The following is a 22,547-nucleotide window of genomic DNA, read 5'->3' on the forward strand; positions in this document are numbered from 1 at the left end:
AGCAATTTAACTCCACCCCAGCAGTGTCAAATTTACACCTGGAAGAGTCAGGAGCAACATTCTCATGCTTTAAAATCACTGCCTTGCAAATCAAGCACTGCTCTTTGCTCATGCTTTCACAAACCTGCTTCTAATTCATTCCGTCGCTATATCGTACAAATGCAAGTAGCCACCCTCCAAGACTTTCATGCACAGTCTACTCACATCTACTGAAGGTTCAAGGTATTTAATTGAGAAGAACTAACAAAAGCATTACCTCATGGCAATAGCCAAGTTAGTGCTGCTGCTGAAACTGTACTGTCATTCTGATTTCTTTTTGTTTTTAATGAGCTTATCTCTGTGGTAAGGGTATGATCATCTTCCTGACTCAAAATTATTGTTAGGATACTTTAGCCAAGCTTCTGCTTTTCTCCATTTTTCTGCCCTTTGCCTATCACAGTAAACACCAAATTCCTGTTCCAATTAATTGTAATCCACTTTGCCTGTATTATTGTGACATCAATTTGTGCAACTCAAGTAAGGCAAGAGGTTAACTTTGTTTTTTTGTCTTCTGTTCTCTGCTTGGAGCCTTATTCATAGGGGAAATCCACAGCCAACTCTCTTTTCTTCCCCACAGATGATCTTGTAAGAATTCCTTCACCCTTGGTACCGCAATGCACAGCCAGGCAAACAAAGACTAGAGAGTTAGCAAATTGGGATGATTCGTTACTGTTCAAGGTTATTTGTCTTCTTAAAACTGCTCTTTTATTTATCCTCTTTTGTATTTTATTGTCCTCCTTTGTGAGTTAGAGCACAAAGATATTGCTTTTTTGGACTTCTGGAGCACTGTATTTGTTTGGAGACTCCTGGCAGTAATATTAGACAAATAATTTCCAGTAAGGAAGACTCTCAGTGTTGCCTTGGCATTGAAGTTCGGCTGATGCAAGGCAGGAAAGAACATAGTTAACAGTAAGGGAGCGTAGCTTACCTTCTATTACCCATAGTCTAACAGGATGGAGAAAGATTTTGTTTGTCAGTCCATAAAAATATCACAATTAAGGATTTCGTACTCTCACATACAGACGTTCAGGAAAACAATTGAAGAACTTTGTTGTAGCTGTCATCTGCTTTCTCACTCAGGAAGAACTCAAAAATGCCTACAGTTTGTCCTACGCATAAAAAGGTCTTGTTCCTCACCAGGGTAGTACTAACAAGGGGGGAAGCAAGAAATGACTCTTTAGGATAATCTACATCAACAGTTGTTGCTAGGGGAAACAGAAACTTTCTTTTTCCCCAAAGCAACTGCTTTCCTATCTTAACAACAACAGTATTTGTTAGCATTAGTTATAGCTGATTTGCATCCTTCCTTTTCTTGTTTTATCACAAATGTACGAGCTACAAATGGAAAAACTTGAATAGAACTAAAAGAAAAAGAAAGGAAAAAGCAGTTTGGCTTAATGACAGATTTCCTGACTCGTACTTTTGAATGTGTCCTTAGAATTAATAATTTTCACAATCTAATGAGATTGCCTGTGTTTGTTTCTGCAGGGACCCTAGACAAGCATGTAGAACTAGAGAATCTTGTGGCCAAGTTCCTAGGTGTGGAAGATGCTATGGTGTTTGGCATGGGATTTGCAACAAATTCAATGAATATTCCAGCACTTGTTGGGAAGGTGAGTACTTCTTAATGAAACACACAACTATTGTTTGCTAATAATTTTTACAACTGCTGCAGTATTCTAGGCATGCATTAAATGGAAAGGCTCAGTTGAGGAAAAAAGCTTGATATCAGGGAAGCAAAACAGCTTTCAGCATTTCTGAAGAATGAATCTCTGGCCAGCCCTTACAAAGAAGGCTGGCAGCAAATGCAAGTCTAAAGATGAGGCCATGTGACAAAAGTTTGGTTCTTGTTTGATTCTGAAGGAATCTCATCTCTAATTTGGAAAACCCGATGCAAAGGCATGAAAATGAATAATCCCATTCATTCATCACAGCTCCTGATGCAACATGTCCGTATACTGTGATGCTAGCTGGGAAAATTGTTCTCTCCAATTCAGGCAAATGTGAAACAGTATTTCCCCCTTGATGGAGATGGAATTAATTCAACACACGATGTATGTTCAAGATTTCTTCCAAATAACCTGGCTTGAGGTGAAGTCATTTCCTCACTATTGAGAAAGAATCCAGCTTTTACAAGGGATTTCTAAAATATATGTACGCAATGATTGAGCTACTGAGGACATGAACTTCAGTCTACCGTGGTGCTGGAAAAGTAGTCCAGTATTGTCTGAAGAAACAGTTAAGAACTAATAGAGGTAAATTTATGAAATTGCAGACATGCACAGCAGCATTACATAATTTTCTCTCACTTAGCTCTAAAATATTTATCCTTCGGTTAGCTGGCCTCATGGGGAGACGCAGGCCTTTGTCACAAGTGGGATACGTAGGTACAAGTGACGTGAAGTTATTACTGTATCATGCAGAATATCATGCAGAATTTAGTCTATTTTAATATTACATGTTATGTATTGCAGATATTGTGTAGTTCTCATATATTTGGGAGATTTCATTTTCATTATAATTAAATCTAGCAGCTATATTGTCTTGTCAAGATGCACATAACTAATTCTTCCTGTTACATCAGTCTTTGAGCAGAATTGTATAGGTACCTCTAATCCTAGGCACAATCCATTTCCTAAATAATACTTATTTAGTTAATATTGTGTTGTCGTTGTACTGGATAGTGAAACATCACAACATAAAATATACAACAGAAAACAGAGCTACATTAGGGCTTCAGCTTGAATTTCAACTGTGAATCTTGGATCTTGTTGATATAGTGTACAGTGCTGTTTTTTGTTTTTTTTTTTTACTTTTTTTATTTTATACTATAAAGAAAGTAATTTTTTAACTGAGTTTATCAGTGAAGCATACACTGCAGATGAATTGTATATGAATTTACCAGAGAAAGAGTAAGACTGTGCTTAGTGCCTTGGCTCTACTTGAATCTTAATGGCAGCCTCAATCCATCCTGATCTTATTACAGTTATCAAAATGATGTTAGTCCAGTCTCAGTATCAGTCCTCCTTATGTTAATGTCATGCACTTCCTGGGAATGTCTGAGAAGCTGAATTTTGTTTCTGCGTGTCTTTGCAGTGGTTCCTGCAAAAATACCAATTCACGTGTAAGATTAATTAATGCAATGCTATATATGTGCATGTATTTATGTATATACAGACATAACTGTATGGTGAAACACACACACACACTTGCAAACAGCCTCCCACTTCATGCAAATACTTATTGTACTCCTTCTCCACAGGGTTGCCTCATTCTAAGTGATGAATTGAACCACACTTCTCTCGTTCTTGGTGCAAGGCTTTCAGGTGCTACTATTAGAATCTTCAAGCATAATAGTGAGTATTGAAGTTGGAAATGTTTTTAGGTGTGGACATGTCTGTGTCTAAGGCAGGAACGCTTCCTTTCAGTGCATGCTTTCCTTACAATTTCCATATCAAGTTTTTATCCAGGCACAAGGATTAACTGTTCAACATTGAGCGATCTCAGATGGGGGAGAAATTGGCAGTGTGAGATTGTATTTGTTGTTGTGCAAGGTCTGGATTATCAGGTTGGACCTTCATCTTTGAAGGTGTTCAGTGAAGGGCAACAGAGCTGGTAGGGGTCTGTTGCACAAGCCTTGTAAGGAGTGGCTGAGAGAGCTGATATTGTTTAGACTAGAGAAGAGAAGGCTCAGGGGTGGCCTTATCACTCACTACAACTGCCTGAAGGGAGGCTGCAGTGAGGTGGGATCAGCCTCTTCTCCCCTATAACTAGTAATGGAAGTAGAGGGGAGTGCCTCGATTCGTGCCAGGGGAGATGTAGGTTGGCTGTGAGGAAATATTTCTCCAAGAGAGTGGTCAGGCACTGGAACAGCTGCCCAGGGAGGCTGTGAAGTCACCATTCAAGAAACATGTAGATGTTGTACTGAGAGACATAGTTTAGTGGGAAATACCGGTGATAAGTGGATGGTTGAACTGGATAAACTTAGAGGTTTTATTCCTAAGTTGGTGATTCTATGATTCTGTGAAATCTGGAGTCTTAACCTTTTTGCTGTCTTTTTGATATGCTGAATTGACTGTGTGCTGCTGAAAAGGTTTTGTTATTGTCACCATAGCAAAATAGTACAGACATACTTAGAAAAATACAGTATACATTTTCTGCCTCCGTTCCCAGTAGAGATACATTAACATGGTGTACCTTTGAAACTGTCTCTCCAAATTCCCAGAGGGGGAAATACCAAAATGCAGATGATTACATTAAGATAACCATCCCAAATAATCTTTGAGGTGAGGTATAGAAATAATAATAATGCCAAACATTAACTTTGCAGTCATGTAATTATATTCTAAAATACTCGTGCTTTTTAACTTTTATTTAGTTAATGATGCTGTGGTCACAGTCAGAGACATTGTGATTGGCTTTGATGACAAAAGCTTGTTCTTTTCCTTTATTCCACTTTGCAAATTTCCTTTATATCACCACTGCAGTCACTGGGCAGTGATTGCAAGAGAGATTAGGAAGCTAGAGAAGTGGTGAGGAATGAGAAAAGAGATCTGATTACCTTTATTAATAACTAATACAGTCCTTTCTGTTATTGTGTTGTGTTCAGCCCTGAGGTGAGCAAAAATGAATTATGTATATGCTGTAACAAGCCTAAGGATCTCTTGAAATGAAAGACACACTGTAATTATAAGAGAAGATGGTGTTGCAATTAATATATATTCATAATTTGGACAAGAAGTATTTTCTGAAGATCATGTAAGAATTAATGATCATGTGAACCAGAATGTTTTTACAGAAGTAGTTATTCACAGACTAGACAGTAGCATGCCCCAACTTGGTCCACTTCCATGTAGATACTTTGGGCATGACTGCCATACTAGCCTTCTCTCAACTAGAATCCCCTGTACTTTGTGAAAGAGAACCAGAGCATCCTTCAGATCATCTTGCCCATATTTTGAAGCACAAATCCAAGCATACAATCCATTTCAGGTGCAGCTGTCACCTGCCATCATTGGCAAAGAGGACATTTTGTTTAATAGCTGTTAAAATCGCATGCAGAAATACATTTATGTGCCCTTTGCTTTGGGGAAAAGAGGATGTGTATTGGGGAATGATTGCAGTGAAAACGATAATCCAACAAGACTGTCTTTGTAGGATGCTCAGTTTCTCCTGAAATGAAGCAGACAGCATTGCTCTCTCTGAATTCATCTGGGAGTTGTACAATACAAATATAGGAAATGAATTAAGGGGACACATAACCTAAACTTCCAGCTCGCATTGGGGGGTTCTTTTCAGTTAGGTAGCTGTTCATTTGTTTTGTTAGATCAGTTGTGTTTCGTATCCTCCCAGGTGATTCTTCTCCTTTCTGTCTACATATGGGTGTGCACACATGCCCAAAATGTCAGTATATTTTAATACTGTTATTGCCATGCTTACAAACGAGGGAATTATGCTGTTACATGTGTCACATTACTTGATGTGAAAGAAAGGTTCCTTTGCACCTTGAGTTACCACTTGAATAACATTAGCAAGTGTTAATTTCAGCATCAGGTAGTTGTGTGTTTTGCCTTTTTAAGATCGTTCTCTGCATACCCATAGAAAGATTCAGTACCTTCCACCTCCCCCCTTTCCATACAGCGGGGACTTCTATGTGTTGTTTCACATAGAGAAATCAATGATCCTGTAATAAGTTTGACTCCTGGCATCAATTGGACAATGTTACTGTGCCAAAGGCTTTTCTAGGGCTCTTTGTTGAGAGGTTGGAACAATTCTCAAGCAAGGAGTGGAAGAGTAAATCTGAATCCTATTCTGAAAAGGATTAGGGCTTAATGCCGTATTATACATTCTGACTCCTATATGCAGAGCCAAGTTTGTCCACTGGCATGAGTTGGCTCATCTCCTTTGAAGCTGTGTCAAGTCACACAAATGGTGTTGGACCTAGGGTTGCCCTACACTAAGGAAAACTGAAGGAGTGGCAGGCAGTAGCACTACTGTTGCTTGATACATATCTTCTACAGAGGAGAGTGAAAATATAAATTCAAATCAGGCAGCACGTTATGAAGTTACCTTTTTGCTATTAGGTTGCATCTTGAGGAAGCAGACTCTTTACACATTCCATGCTCCTTACATCAGCCTCTTTTAAAACTGCATAGAACGTACATAATTTGGCTTTGATTTCCTTAGTCCTATTCCAGAAAAATAATTTTCAAAAACCCTGTAGGAAACTGTGTTCTATGAAAAAAAAAAAAAAGTAATGCTCTAAATATTTTACAGAAAAGACTAAAAACTGCTCTTTATAGCTGTTACTGATGCACATCCATCTTCCAAAAGTTATTATGTAGCTATATCCTTAAGAGTGAAAATCATTTTATTTCAGTGTATAATCTGTAATACTAGATCTCTTTATCATTGTGCAAAAGTAAATAATTACGCTTATTTCATTAGTTAGCAAAGAAGTAATCTCTATATATTACCTTAATTATGTATAATATTCTTATTCTTACAAAAGTTAATTAGACTCTATTTCAGTCAGTGGGTGGCTGTCCTGAGCTTTGCAATTTTGAGCCAAAAAATTCTTAGTAGTTTTTCAGGAGCTGACAGAATTATTAAACCTTTATGCTTCTCCAAAGTTCAAAAGAAAAACCCTCTCCTTTTTTGACAAAACCATTGCACGGTGAAGGTGTATGTGAAGCCTTTTAAACCTTAACATGAATAATAGAGCTAAAAATGAGATGTGGATCTTAAGTCCATTTTTGTTTGGATATAGGAATGTGCCCTGCATCCTTACTGCAGGTGATCAATCCCTTCCTTGTAAACAGGCAGGCACGTACAGGCTTGGGTTGATTAATACACAGGCACATACTTACATGCCACCTAGGTGAGAGAAATTTAGAAGAATATTTGATTCATGACACCAAAAACACCTGGTCTACATTCCCTTCCTGTGGCTCTCAGTAGCAATGTTGCTAGTCTTTGTCCTGCCAGGGTCGAAGGGATATGCTCTACAGAGTGGGGTTAGGGTTTATTACGGTCATTACTGTTCATTATTACTGTTATTACTACATATTAAAAGGATCAAAAATTAAGAGCCTTGTGTTGCTCATACAGCTCATCCTGATTTGCACCAGGCTCTTTCACTGGAGGTATGGTGAAACAAAACCTTCCAAGAGTGAGCATAGCCTATAGCTATAGGCACATGTTACTACTGAGGCACATACCCAGCCTTGTCAAACATTAGCAGCAGGGGACAGCAGGGTAGCACAACCCTCAAGAAGAGCACAGCAGCCAGGTGAGGCTAATTGGTGAATCACAGCTCTTCTGTTTTCTGAAGATAGTCATTGTAATGTCTGAAACCTCCCATCCACCATCTCTGTGACATTTGCACAGCAAGAAGGGAAGCTTTGGTCTTCTAAACTTTCTCTCCTACATTGCCCAGCCTTTTTCCAGCCTCACTCAATGCCACTTAGGATGTGTTGCTAGTGAAGCTGAGTTGAGGTATAGAGTTACCAGCCAAATCACTAAGATGCTCAATGCTTAAAAATAAATACTCATTTATCCATTTTCTTTTTCTTTCTGTTTATTCCAAACATGTTCTTCTGCAGAGCCCTTCTGGCAGCAGAAATAATTCTTTCTTAGGACAATATTTTTAACCTAATAGTAGGAACTTTAAGTCTGACTAGGTGTAAGTTGGAACTGATTAGTTTGCATTATGGGGTGCCTTTCCAGACACAGATTGACCAAGAATAATATTATCAGGCCTGATATCAAAACCCTAAATAATAGTATAGACCTGAGTACTCTTAAATTTATGTAGTAGTAATGGGCTAAAATTGTTCCTGCTTGCTCATAAAGCACCTGCCTGCCTTCTCCCCTGCTGTAGTGTGGGCACCATGTTGACATTTCCTGGGCAGTGACCTGCCTAGGAAGCTGGAAAAGAGAGGCACTTCCTCCCTTGAAATGCAGTCATTCCAGCAGCACAGCCTCACAGCCAGCACGCAGAGGGAGAAGGGTAGGAGGTGAAGACATCTTCCTGCCTCTGTGGCAGTAGTGGCCTTATTCTTTTTTGGTTCCTAAGATGATTTTTTATAAATGTCAAACTTTAAAGCCCTATTTCAGAACCTCGTACCTTTTTCTTGGCTAAATATTTTACCAAATCCCTTGGCTCTTCCAATAATACTTGAAAAGCAAAAGCAAACATCTAACTATTAATCAGCTCACGATTTTATCAAGGGTTTCCCATCACAACAATTCTGGGCCTTAAAGTGGTGTGAGATGAGAGCATAAGATAGCATCAATCAGTGAATGGATGAGTTTGTTCCTGACTACATCCAGGTGGATTCTGTTCATATTAGCTCATATAAGGAAGGTGCTGTCCTAAGAAGAGTTAGGATTTGTTTGCTCTTTCTAGTTCTACTGCATTTTTCCCACATAGCATCAAGCAACTAAATTGCCATCACATTTTCAGGGTTAGATTTGCAATTGCTTAAGCAATCCGTGTGAATGTCATGACTACACACATAAGTCAAGCCACAGGGGGAAAAAATCCTGTTCCCTTCATTGCAAGGGACTTGCACTTCACCATGCAATCAGGGTAAGTGATATTATGAGGAAGGCAGGGAATTGCAAGGCACAACCAAGTACCATTGGTAGATGAAAATCTGGCCTCTAATCTGGTGTTTGAATCCACATCTGAAAAGTGAGGATCACAGTGGTACATTCCCAACTCCTCCTCATACACCTTGTAAGAGTGTTGTGAAAACAGTAAGGGGTATTTTGGAGTTCTCAGAGATCAGGTGGTTGATGACAAATGTGTGTCGTGCAGGTGTGAGCTCTCTGGGTTTCCATACAAAATGTTTCTTGCTTGGACAACAGGTGAGATGCTGTTACTCCAATTATGGCATTTCTTGGTCCGCTCGATCAATTTAGAGCTCTGGAAGTGGAACGTGTGTGCCACAAGGAGATCTTGTAGAGAAAATTCAGCTACGTGGAGTGGTTGTAGTTCACACTGAAAGAATAGCGTAGGGCCCTCATACTTCTATGCACATGTATTTTCTAGGGGGGAAAAAAGGAAGTATAAAAATAGATGTGCCTGCCTTCAAGAGAGTAAGCAAATAAAAGGAGCAGGTAAGAAAGAGTGAAACTTTTCTGTAGCTGTGGTGGCTTAGTATGAGATGGTTCGTTAGTTTTGGGTTTGTGTTTTTCTTACAGAGGTGTAAGCAGTGCCTGAATTTCAAAGGGGTGGGCACTTTTCAAGCTCATACAGAGCAGGATGAAAGCCTCTCTACCCACTAAGGCTTTGTCCTGTTTGAAGCCTCTGGCTACTATCAGATACAAGATTATTATACTAGATAAGCTGACCTCAGCCTAATCCAGTTCAGCATGTATTTCCCTGTGACACGTAGAGACGCTGCCACAGTGAGAAGGCTGGAATATCCTGCTCTGAGCATGCTGTGTCTGCATTTGCCCTCCCTGATTTGGGAAAGACGTCTCTGACTTGCTGGGTGTGAGCTGGAGGTTTTCATGAGCTCTTCACTTACACTCAGCTATGCATTTTTGGGGGGATAGGGAAGGCAGTCTTTGGCTGTATGGCAGCTGCCACAGCCACCACTTACCCCACCCTGCCCACCCCTATCCTCTGACATTAAAGCAAAAGGCAAAGCTGTGGTTTCAGGGAAAGTTCTTCAAGGACACTCTTGCTATTGAGAGCTCTGACAGCAGGGAGAGGCTTCTCAAAATCTAGTTTTCACTAGAATGAAAATTGTCTTTCACAGTCCTACAGGTAATGTTTGGATGAATGAAACAGTGGTTTCCCTTTGCTCTAGGGATTTGCAAGGAGGGGTAGGATCAGAGCTAGGCACTTGGTCACCTATGACACAACAGTGACCAGGAAAGGAACCCACGAGGGGAGAGTGCTGGTTGCGTGCAAGACAGAGTGAGAAGGGGCAGGCAGATAGTGTCTGTGTGAAATTGCACAAGAAGGCAAACTGAGTAACTGAAAATGAGAATGGCAAGCGTCAATTGAAGGAAAGGACTGTGATAAGGGTAGCAGTAGCCTTTTCATTTTAATTAAATGTATTCAGTTGACATCATGCAGGAGGATTTCAGCCCACGCAGAAGAATGATGATGATGTCCTCAGCACTGCAGTGTGGGGATGAGGGGTGGAGACTCCGTGTCTCCCTGCAGGGAGGCACAGCACACAGCCTGTGAGAAGGCAGGGCCCCGCGGGAGCCGGAGTCCCACCTACACTGCAAGGCAGCATGACACACCAGTGCCTGCCCAGGTCCAGGCTCGCTTTCACCCGGCAGCAATTTGTGAGGGATCCCAAACAAGGATTATGCAACTTTGCATTAAGTTCTACAAACCCAAGTGATCCACTGTCCCTGCTTAGGAAACCTTAGCCTCTAAATTCAAACAATATTTCAGAGGTAAGTTGGGAACTGAGGCAAGGATAAATTTGGTTATGCTCTGGGTATGAAGTTCCTACAACCACCCACCTCCTGGGCCTGGCAAACAGTTGTTTGCATCTACTACTGAAAAGCCAGGGCTAGTGATGGTCAAACAAGGAAGGACAGTTATTTTCCCCATAACCGGTTATTCAAGATGGACTTGTGTAACTCATCTCCCTGCCCCAGTGTTTCACAGACTAACTATATTTAATGGCCAGATAATTTGATAGAAGAAAGTCAGCCGGGGTTGCACTGGTTTATTTCCTGACACTCGATATATCCCACTGTCTGGAAAGTCCCAGCACAGAAGGCACTGCATCTTTACTTTGAATAAGAGACACAGTTTTCTAGGGGGAGAGATTAAAGGTAATAGATTTTTTTCCACCTTCCAATTTCCTTTCAGCAAACAAGAGTAAAATGTTCAGTAAAATCCATTTGCATCTAAGTAAATTATATGTTGGCAGGCTTGAGAGTCATCCCTACATGTTTTTCAGGATGAGACATCAAAAGCAAAATGAGATAGCCCTGCTCCACTGAGTAGGCATGTCCTCAGCCTGAACTCAAGCAGGACTGTCACATGGGAAGTCAGGCCTCTCCTGTCTTGGAGATGTTCTTCCCTTTGCAGTCCCATCTTCCACACTAGATCACACTAGGCGGGATCTATTCACATCCATGTTTTTATAGAACAAACTCTGTAAAGAGGTATATACATTTCTTACCTCTCTGTCTTCTCTTTCTTTCCCCGTGGACTTATGTTAAAACAGCTGAATTTTCTAGTCACAGTTTCAGTTCAGAAGTTTGGCAAACTAACTTTTCCAAAGTCTGGCACCAGTGTGGACTGAGAGGTAGTCATACATTCACTTTGTAAAGTAGCATGGGACTTTTATACCCTTTATTGCCATCTAGTGGAAGCTGTGCTATCTGCATTGCATTGCTCATAAAAGTTCTGTCTGGGAGCTCATCCAGATGTGCAGTTGATTGCACGGCTGAAATAAGAGGCCACTCATCATGCAAATGTGCTTTGTAAGATACAGCAAGGTCTTGTTAGGTCAAGAGATTAGACTACAAGGTGCAGAGTGACACAGGTGTTCCTCTTTCACTGAAATCAGCACCTCAGCAAAGGGCAAGGTGCCAGGGTACAACGATCTAGATCATATCCTGGAGATCTCTCAGGTCATTGGTTATTCATGATGGACAAATGCTGTGCAAACAGCTTGCTTACATTCAGGCAAAAACAAAGCTATAGGCCAACATCAATACTAGTAAGGTGTACTTGCCTCAACTGGGAGAATTAAAGGTTAGTTTCATAACATTTTAGTCAAAAATAACTGCATTAAAATCTATTACTGAAGCAGTGGTGTAATACTGTAGGGGAAAAAAAAGCCACTGATTTTCCCAGCCGCCACAATTTGTCCTCACACGTATCATTCCTTGGAGCAAAATGAGTCTGTGTAAGATGTTATTTGGAATCATTTTGAAGCATCACATTGGCTTTCCAAGAAGCACTGAAATAATTCATTCAGGAGAGACTTCATTCAGAACCCTTATCTTGGCTCTGCACTGAAAGTCATATTTTGATCTGACTCTTGTTCCTCTGATTTTCTTTTTTTTAATTACTATTTTTTAGCTGCTTCTGTGTTTTTCAAAACATCAGTGCTTTTCCTTTCATCGTCTTATTAGATGATCCACACTTGGACATTCTAAGTTTCTAACATTGCTCCTTATATCAAAGTTCTGCCATTTCCAAGCATTTTGGCAACAAATGAGAGTATCCACGCTATGTGCTTATATCCATTTATCTCTGCTTCCCTCATCAGCAGTCATTTACTAGCATTCCTTCCTGAGAAGAAAAGGAGTCATCCTGTCTGTCATCCTCATGTGCTTCATGCAGCTCAATCCAGGCCTTTGCTGAAGCAATGCCTGTGATTCCCAAGCCCTTGATGGTGCTGGAAAGCAAACGAAGGCTCTTCATTCAAAAGACTTGAGATGTTATGAGTATCAGCAACCCATATAGAACTGGTGGTAATTAGCCTCGGTACTAAAGCAAAATGATTACATTTTCCCTCTAAATAAAAACATACGTTAAATCTCCCAGGTGGAGTACATAACTGGCAGCTTTTTGAAACTACTTTTTACGGGGTTGCATTCAGTCAAACTAAATCAGTTATTGCTTCTTGCCTGCTAACAAAGGAATATTATCTTCAGGATACGTTTTTTTAATGTTGTCTTTTTCTCTACAGGAAAAAAAATAAATAATAGAAAATCAAAAATTACTTCAAAAAAATCCATGCTAATATTTTCCTTTCTCCTTTTACTTGTTTTTAAATGAAGATATGCAGAGTCTTGAGAAGTTATTGAGAGACGCGATAATATATGGCCAGCCTCGAAGCCGCAGAGCATGGAGAAAAATCATCATCCTTGTGGAAGGCATTTACAGGTATGTGTGTTTCAGACATGTGAGTGCTCTTTATCACTTCTGAGAACACAGTGATATGTTGAGTGGAGCTAACTTGGGTATCTGAAAGAAATCTGAAGTGCGTGGAGGTTAAGTAACATCTTTAGTGATCCTGTTAAAATGTTAATTTCCATTCAGACGGTGTGAACTCTGGCATAACTTGCTGCAGTGAGATCCTCTGTTGTTCTGAATATTGATTTAGCAAGTCACAGTGAGTGGCATTTAGTGTGAGCAGATGCACTGTGAGAGCAAGGAGGGTAGGGTTAGGTGTAGTGACTCTTGCACCAGAGAGAGGGGAGCCAGAACGGTTCATTCACGGGATGTGAAAGATAAAAACCTTTAAAAAAACCTTTAAAGTTTACATGCAGGGATTATTTCACATGGGCTGAACTGTAGTCTGTACGCATGGGCAGATGGTTGCGCCATTTTACTGAGGAATGCTAGTACAGTTTGGTTGATTCGATTTTTTGTAAGAATTCTTTGACGATCTCATGTCATTACAACTTCACAGACATCAGCACTTTCTTTTTACCTAATGTTCTCCATCTGCAAAGAGAGCAAATCAATCCTTATCTAAACATCTGTCACTCAGAGCTGAAACAGGTCAGCAGCAGATCAGCTGATCCAAAACAGGCTGAACGTCCCCTTTCAACCAGAGTAAACAGAGCAAAGCTGCAAATAAACATAGCTTGGCACTACTAAAAGAAAGCCTCAATTAAGGACTTTGATCACAGAGAAATTAAGTGGACCACCAACATTTTACTGACAAATATTCCTTTTGGTTACATGGCCCAAGAAAATGCTCCAGCTGCTGAGCTTTGTTCAGTTTAAAGTCCTTTACTCTGGATATTTACAATTACGAAGAGAGGAGATAGATTGGAGGGGTACAGATCCACTTAAACATTGGGGCAAACCCACTGGGTGATAGCTGCAATACTTCCAGATGTATATTTAGTATAAAGCTTTGTTTTCCTTTTTGTAGCTGGATTTCAGAAAGATGTCCTTTACAGAAGTCTGCACATCTATCTGTTACGATGCTAAATAAAAACATGCCAGGCTTTAGAGAGTGGCACCAAAAGGGACCTTTTATTTATTTTAGATAGCAGTTGGTGGTAGTACCTACATGGTTCAAAAGTCACTGCTTCTCAATGAGATTTCACAGTCAAATTAATTATATTTCCCTAAAAGTTCATCAGTTTCTGTTGATTGCTGGAAAAATACCAGGCAGGCAGGGAATGGGAGCATAACATTTTAAGACTGCTCATGTCCTGAGTGTCAATGCTTGTGAAAAGCATAAAGTGAAAAAAATCTAAAGTCAGTGAACAAACAAATAAACACAAACCAGAAGCAAAAGCAAAGCTTGGCTCTCTAATATTCTGCCACTGGAAAACCAGCCCCAGCAGTAGTCAGGTTGGTCAGTTAGTTGTTTTGTTAGTCCAAGCTGATCAGAAATTAAAGACTGTGGTTTGGTTGCAAAGCATGTCTGCTCCAGCTTGAGGGAGGATGCCACCACACCCCTCTGAGCTGTGTCCCTGCCATCAATGCCAACCCAAGATTCACGCAGCTGATTTGTCCTTATTGCACTGCTGGGAACAGACTCACCAGCCATGTAGTCTATGTAGCTAATAACACTTCCTATGCAACAGAAAAAGCTGGAGAAAGACACGTTAGAAATACACTTACTTCTTTTGTGTGCATGTTCTTTCCTTTCTTGGCCCATGATTTTTGAAATACACTAAAATTTTCCAGCCCCTGTGTTGGCTAATGTTAGTTCTCTTGAAGATTTGCCAGATGCCAAATGAACATTCATCTAGAGGATTTAAGAGGAGGCAGACTGTTGTTAATGCATTCTTTAGACAGTTAATATTGCTTTTCTTCTTTTTTTTTCAGGAGTTAAATAAGTTTTGCTTTGGGGACAACTAATACAGAATTTAAATAACTTAATGGTCAGAGCCATTCTCCAAGTTAAAACATCCTGACTTGCAAGTTTGACTTGGCAAATTTATACAGAAATGCATTTTCCAGAGATGCAAAAGAAATGCTAAGCTTTCCTATTTAAAATAAATATTGCTGTATGGGACACCATAGTCTTAGTAAGGTAAAGTTGATGGTATGGAAAAAAAAAAATGGCCTTCTGTTTGCATTAGGGGTATGTTAAAGTATTTACGCTGCTCGTAAGCCTGGACTTACCAGCTGGCAAAATTTGAAAAGGGCCATTGTTAGCCAACACGAACATTTCTGGAAATCAGACTTGTGTTTGAAACCATAAGCCGCAGATTTTCTTTGGTTACAACTGAAGGCAGAATTGGCCTCTTGGTTTGGGAAGCACCCAAGCTACATGTCAAACAAATCGCAATGAGTATATGATTGTTTGCTTTTAATGTACCTAGCATCTTAAAAAATAATCATCAGAAGTAAAGTTGCAGTTGCTCGTGAGAGCTGGTTCTTGACTTAGACTAGCCTTAGAGCAAATATATTTCATTTTTGTTCCAAACGGGGAGACCATCCAGCCATCAATCTTCAGCTCAAAATGCATGAACAAGTTTTGGCCGTGTCCAAAGCACAAATTAAAGTGACTTGCTAAATCATATTTCTATTATTTAAATATCCAGCTAATGTTTTTCTTGGCTTCTACTGTTTCCAGTTCAGGATTAATCAGTTCTTATGTTCTTACATGGTTTCTGGTAGGCTTCTGCTCTCTTGCACACATATTTACCTAGGAGTCAGATAGGCTGAGGATGAGGGAGGGATTTATAAGGCACCAGAAACTCATCAGAACAAATGATTTATTTTTCCCTGCTTTTGATTTAATTCGAATATATTTCCTTCCAGCTCAGAAAACAGCTCTCTGGTTAATTGGATATTATCCAATTCTTTTTCACATGCAGCAGAAGTTCCTTGAGTTTCAATGACAATACCATAGGAAACTTATTAGGGTTATTTTTTTACTTCCTGGGATTAGATGTTAGGACTTTAGAAAAGAGTGGGGTAACATTTAATGTCTTTGGCCAGAGACCAGCAGTAAAGGTTAACATTTCTATCATTTCAGTGTATGACACTGTATTGGAGGGCCGTATTGGAGGGCTGTGTTGGAGTTTCCTTAAAATATTACTCTAAACTACAAAACAAAGCTTGTTATATGAAAACCTGAGGTTTATGGAAGAAAATAATATTAAAGTAAATAAAAAATGCAGTGCATATATTTTGGGAGCAATAGGGCAGCAAAGGAGGGATTTCCCAATTACAAATCAACCTGAAAGGGGAACAGGTAAATTTTCAGTAGTTGAAAGGACTGTAATGCTGGTGCATATATAGAGAAGTTGAGTGATGCAATGATGAAGAAGATAATAGGTTGAGTGTTGGTAAATTAGGTTGAGTGTTGGTAAATTACTTTTTCTGACAGAAAAGAAAGAAGATTGAAACTTTGTTACAGTGGTAGATTGTAGTAAGCTGTTTTCACTGGTAAGTTTCAAAATAGACTGGACAACACTTGTGAGAATATCCTGCCAAGAGCAAGCTTGTATTCCAAGAGAGATGGCCAGCACAAATACTGCCTCTCACCACACCTGGCTGTAGAATTCATCAGCTGCTTCCGAAGGACTCTCAGTGGCTTGTTGGGATTGAACCAAGCCTTAAAATTCAGCGATACCAAAATTCTGAGTTACCTCCTCATGTCTGAAAGGAGATTCAATGAGTGCATACTGAAGCAAGCTCTTCTGCCCCCCACTCTGAGCAAGGAATATGAGGGTAAGCTACAGTCTACAAGCTGTACGTCCCTGCAGCCAAGCTAATAATTTTTGCTGTGAGACAGGATGTAATACCACATAATGCTAATGTCTGGCACAGGCAGACCCAGCTTATGTTCATCTGCACACAACTCTTTAGATGTTCCTGAGCAGATCTGGAAACAGATTGGTAGTTTTGTACAAGTGACACAGCCAGACTGAGACAGAGGCACTGCAGTTCATTCACTTTCAGCTCTCTGGTTTAAACTCAGTTGATATCAATATTTACTGAAGGATTCAGTAAACTTTCCATTTGGACTGCCCAAGAGGACACATGAAGTGAGCTTTATCTCTGAGCAATTCTAAACAGAGCAGTGTCTCTATCGCAGACCATCTCCCAGAGTCAGAAGCGAAACCTGGAATAGAGTAGCACAGAAACAGCTCTCATCTCTGCCATCAGGAGGGCTGAGGCCTGTTTGAATAACAGCCCAAGAAATGCACACAAAAGCAGCAGTGCTTTACCTGCCCCAAAGATGCTTCGGGCCTTTGTTAGATCTCTTGTCGACTGTTGTAAAGTTTATGTCAGCCAGTGTCTTTCAAGAGCGCTAACTCAACACTGAAAATGGCAAATACACAGTAAATCAAGCTTTGTATTTTTAATCTATCATTTTTGTTCTCATCATTTGGAAGAGAAAAGCTGTTTTTCTCACCTGAATCTCCATGAGCCATTGTGATGTGAGTCCCACGTGAGTGTGGAAAAACTATCATTCTTCTTTTCCTCCCCATCTATTTCTGGAAGACACAGTGGGGGATACTCCCTTGTTTCCTGCAGAGGTGCTCCTTGGCCCTGCACTTTCTCTCTGACCACTTTGCCATCCTGCAAGCTGACCAGATGGCCAAAACTGCCCCCCCCTCCCCAAGCACGTGGGATGCTGCGTACCCACAGACACCCAGAGGCTTGGTCTAATTTTTAGCTGACTAATGGTTTGACTCTGGGTCATGTGAGGACTGTGGGTTCTCCTCTTGTACTCATTAAGAAAATAGCTGTGGTGGTTCAAGTTGCTTCTCCCAGAGCTGCAATAAGCTGTTTGACTGCTGGAGGGCTCTGTCCCCAGCACAGGGTGACAGGAAGGAAAGCTCAGTCCTTGAGAGCTTGCCTGTCTGCCCTGTGCTGCAAGAAACTGTGGTGCCATACACATCCCCATGGCTGCTTCTTCTATGGCTGGACAAGGCAGAAAGGCAGCATCTGCCAGCAGTCACCTGACACCCAAAAATATGCCTACAGGTGGACACAGCCAGGCTCTCTGACCCTGACCAGCACAGGCAATCCTTGTCCATGGCTGCTCCCCAGTACTGCTCATTTCATAGTGGACACCTGCTGGTGGCAGGGAACAAATGTCTCCTAAACTTAAAGCTGTTTCCAGACTTACTCAGAAGAACAAAACAAAAAACGGAAGCATAAAACTTGTAAAACATTACCAACACATCAGTTCCCTTTGGTGGTACTGACCTTCCAGCTGTATAGATCAGCTCGAATGACAGTCAGGAGTCTGCAAAAGCCACTGGCCCAAGAGAACAGAACTGCCAAGAGGTTGTATTGAACGCGCTGCTCATTTTAACATGCCATCTGGGAGCAAACTTGACAGTTCTGCTCACCTGAAACTGCTGTAGCACATGCAACTGGATACACCTTAGCTGCAGGTGGTAGCCACAGAGCGCTGCCTTTCGGGGTGTGCAGCACATTCACTTTTGGTTTGGTAGGAAGTATTTAGCACTTGAAGGCCTGCACACTAGACCTGGAGAAGAGAACGTGTGTAACTCATTATGAAGTGAATTCAAGCACAATTTGAGTTGTCCCACAAAGGTTTTCAAGACGTAATAATCTTCACAGCAATACTGTTGATACTTTGTCTTTATAGAATCTGGGGGCATTTCTGTTGTTTCCCAGAGCTTTAGAACACTCCTGTACCTTCGAAGTTACTGATGTAATTACCAAGAATACTGAAGGTGTATCACCTTTTCTTGTTTCTAGAGCTTTCGATGCACTGTTACTAGAAGTTCAGAATATTTCCATTTTCTACGTGGCCTTAATAGAATAAACAGGAAAGGAATGGAAACATTTTTCCATTCATCTGGTAGAAGCAACAAGCTTGGGTCTGAATTATCTTTTCTTATCCCTTATTCTGTCCACTCTGAAGACTGAGGCTGCTCTGAGCTGCCAATGCATTTCATGTGGGCTGTGTTAGAGCCAATTTCTCTGCACCAGGGTGATTTTCCTCTAGATTAATTATCCAGAAATGTTGACACAGTAGCAGTAGGTAGATGAAGAAAGGACCAGACTGTGAATTATAGCAGTTCCTTATAATTCATTACAATATATATGTTTTTTGCAGTCAAACGTAATGTGTTACTTGGGTGAATACCTTCCCTTCACTTTATACTTTCCCTTCTCTTTTATGGCATGTTGGCAATTTGCTAATGTTCAAGGACTTTTTGGCTATTTTTGTTTGCTTGAATTCTAAAATTATTTTACTCTCATACTTGTTGTTGGAAGATGTTTGCAGTGTTTCTTTGGACTGTAAATACCAATGGAGTTTGCAGAAGATCTCCCATGGGATAATCGCACTCTGCACTTAATGCCTATGCTTCTTTGGCAGTGTTTTAATAAGAAAAGAAGATATAGGAGTTGTTGTTCATCTGTGATTCTCTCCACAGCATGGAAGGGTCCATTGTACAGCTGCCAGAGATAGTCGCCTTAAAGAAGAAATACAAAGCCTACCTCTATTTGGACGAAGCTCACAGCATCGGTGCAGTGGGAGCAACAGGACGAGGAGTTGTGGAGTACTTTGGTATGAATCCCGATGATGTTGACGTATTAATGGGAACATTCACAAAGAGCTTTGGTGCAGCTGGAGGATACATAGCTGGCAAAAAGGTAAAAGGAAAACACAAACATGTTAACATCAAGGGGAGAAAAAATACCTTCTCATTACATGCAATAAGCTTTTTCATCTCTTCATATAGACTGCCTTACATGAGCACAATGCTAGAGGTAGTGCCACTTTTGTCTGAATCCCGAATGAACATTAAACTGTCAGAATTTCTTATTTTTGTCTCATGCTCATGTCATGTAATTTGCTTAGATTGGGAAGTTTAGAAACTTTGTGGTTGTCTAAATATACCTCACTACATTCATTTGCATGCAGATTGCTTGCTACTTTATTTCGTGTTTGTAAACAGTGTGTGGAGCAAGAGTGAGAAATTAAAGCCACAGTTTCATCCACCGATACAAAATTCCTGAACAGTTGTGGATTGTCATAGCTGCATTTTTAGGGTGGAGAAAGAAGATTTACTTGAGGATATCTCACAATAGCAACGTCTTCGACCTCAATTTCTCCATATGAATTGACAAAACAACCTCTTGTCAACAGCAGATGTCAACAGAAAGTCGAGCTGAACTTGTTTTAACAGGGAGTGTAGGAGAAGAGAAAGTGTAATCGATGCCATTGTGAAACATCATCACTTTTATTGCTTAGCAGAGATGTCAAGTGCGTGTTGGTTGTTTACCTTCCTCATACCCTCAAAAATACATGAATGTATTTCTTAATAAGTTTTCTGAATTAGGAGATATCCTATTTAGACAGTTAAATAAATAGGATATTGTCAGGAAAGCGTTAATAAGGAAGCACTTGAGTAGAATGAACAGGATGTAAGAAAGTATAAAACATCTATTTCTCACCATCCTTGGGGGGTTTTGCACCTGGAGATCCCAAAACAGACTATTGTAATGCATAAAGAATCAACTTTCTTTTGTTGGCTTCCTGAATTTATGTCTGAAGATTTGACTTCTATTAAGGAAAGTTGGCTAATACAGCTAGAAATGATAGGATGCCCAAGCCTGTGACAAAACGTCTATAGCAATTCATCATCTAATCCTTGGAAGTTTTCTTAAAGGAAAGTGGTCGTTCTTTTCACACCTGGTGCATCGCTAAGCTTTGCCTCAGGCTTCTGGGCCTTGGCAGCAGCTGTTCACCTACCTTTATTTCTGCAACCATAAACTTACAGGGGTTCTTTTTTCTGGGTCAGTAAGAGCACAGAAGCTTTCTCAGCTACTTGGTTAAACCCATAGGATTACCATTGCAATGTAGCAATGCAGCGATGCGCAACATATATAAAGTTAAGTAAACCTTACTTCTTAGCACTGGAGTTTCAGCATACACTTATGCAACTTCTATGGCAATAATTTGCAACAGTATCTTTATTTTCTGGAGGCATTTTTTATCAAAGCATGGTTTCAAGCAGACGTCATCCTTTTCTCACTACCATGCATTTAGCTTTTAGTGCAGTAACAGTTACTCAGCAGTGTACACTATGGAATATGTACTGTTGTAGCAGTGACAGTCTTAATCAACTTGTGAATTCCTGCTTTATCCCTGCCTTCAGGATTTACTGGTGCTTTAAACACGCCTACAGCACAGCAGTGCTTTTGCTAGGATCATGGTTTGTGCCCTTAGTTATGCAGGGAAACGTTAAAGCAGCTCTAACGTGACTGGGCCTGTCACACTAATAGGAAGTTTATGTTGTAAGAAATGTATATGCTAATAGCCAAAGACGGATTCCAGTAGGGCTACTTTTCCTGTGTTAGGTCTTGTGGCTGGGAAACTGTGCTGTTGTCATGTAGGTTTTATTTCATTCCCATTCATTGATGGACTGAACAGTATTTTAAAAGCAGCTCTTCATTGGCCTTTACATGATTTTGGCTCCTTTATAATAAGTCTCAGCACATACACATTGTTTTATTTCAGCTGTAATTGCCTCACTTAAATTACAAAGTGCTTGCACTTGCCTAATGTTTCTTCAGGCTGTCTATTAATGGGAGCAGCCAAGAAAGTAAACAGCTGGTGAAACCTCTTTTTTCACATGTTCTCACTCTGTGTAAGTTAGGACGGAGATCTGATGTTTGGACACCTCCAAGTTCATTCATGCTTTGTTTCCTTTGTCTAAGGGTCTTGTGGACTTTTTACGAGCTCATTCTCACAGTGCCGTGTACGCCACGTCTATGTGCCCACCTGTGGCAGAGCAAATCATCCGAGCAATGAAGTGCCTCATGGGGTTAGATGGAACAACGCAAGGTAAGTCATCCTCTTCAGCCTGTCCGTTATTTCAAGTACATCTACGCTGTACAGGTGCACACAGAATGTTACCCAGAAGGGAAACTGAGAAGGTAATGCAATACAAAGGGCATCATTTTTACTGTATAAATAATATCTAGATTATCATCTTTCTAGGTGCAGTCACCTATACTACTTTTTCCACACTCATTTTCGTGCAGCAGAGATGGAAATATTCCTGAATTCTGACTCCAGTCTACCGCCTGTAGTCACCAGCTTTGCAGTAACAAATAGAAGAAATACATAAATTGCCCTTTAAGTAGGTTGTCAGGCTTTGCAGTAGGTGTTTGGAAGAGCTTGCCTCCATGAGTGCTGCCACTTCAGCTTCTGTATAAGACTGAACCTTCAAAATGGCAAGCATCTTGAGTATGGCACAAAAGTTCCACACGCGTGTACTGGATATTAAATTGTGGTATGAGATGATGATTGTAATAGGTCCCACCTTACAACAGAATTGGATATGGTGTCCTCAAACTCGTTTTGAAACATGTTTTGTCCACCTCTATTCCATACCTCTCTCCAGTCCTTCCCCCACCCCCAAAATAAGACATGTACATGGCATCTTTACAAAATATTCTGTTTATATATATTTGCTGAAGATGCAGATGCAGTTACTGTCCAGCGTTCTGTGTAGCATGCTTTCTATGCAGCACACAACAGAGGAATATCATGATAATACCTGCTACTATTTCAAAGTGATGTTGGTAT

At 40.4% G+C, this 22,547-nt stretch overlaps 1 protein-coding gene across 1 annotated transcript in view; it reads left to right on the top strand.

Moving 5' to 3' along the window:
• The window catches only part of SPTLC3 (serine palmitoyltransferase long chain base subunit 3), a 140,379-nt gene that overhangs the window by 101,996 nt on the left and 15,836 nt on the right, over nt 1-22,547 (top strand). The window contains exons 6-10 of the mRNA XM_072333431.1: nt 1,528-1,652; nt 3,302-3,395; nt 12,820-12,925; nt 19,384-19,603; nt 21,674-21,800. Coding sequence (XP_072189532.1) covers nt 1,528-1,652; nt 3,302-3,395; nt 12,820-12,925; nt 19,384-19,603; nt 21,674-21,800 — 672 coding nt within the window. The remainder of the gene's footprint in view (nt 1-1,527; nt 1,653-3,301; nt 3,396-12,819; nt 12,926-19,383; nt 19,604-21,673; nt 21,801-22,547) is intronic.

Source organism: Excalfactoria chinensis, chromosome 3, assembly GCF_039878825.1.
Source record: "Excalfactoria chinensis isolate bCotChi1 chromosome 3, bCotChi1.hap2, whole genome shotgun sequence".
Classification (NCBI taxonomy): domain Eukaryota; kingdom Metazoa; phylum Chordata; class Aves; order Galliformes; family Phasianidae; genus Excalfactoria; species Excalfactoria chinensis.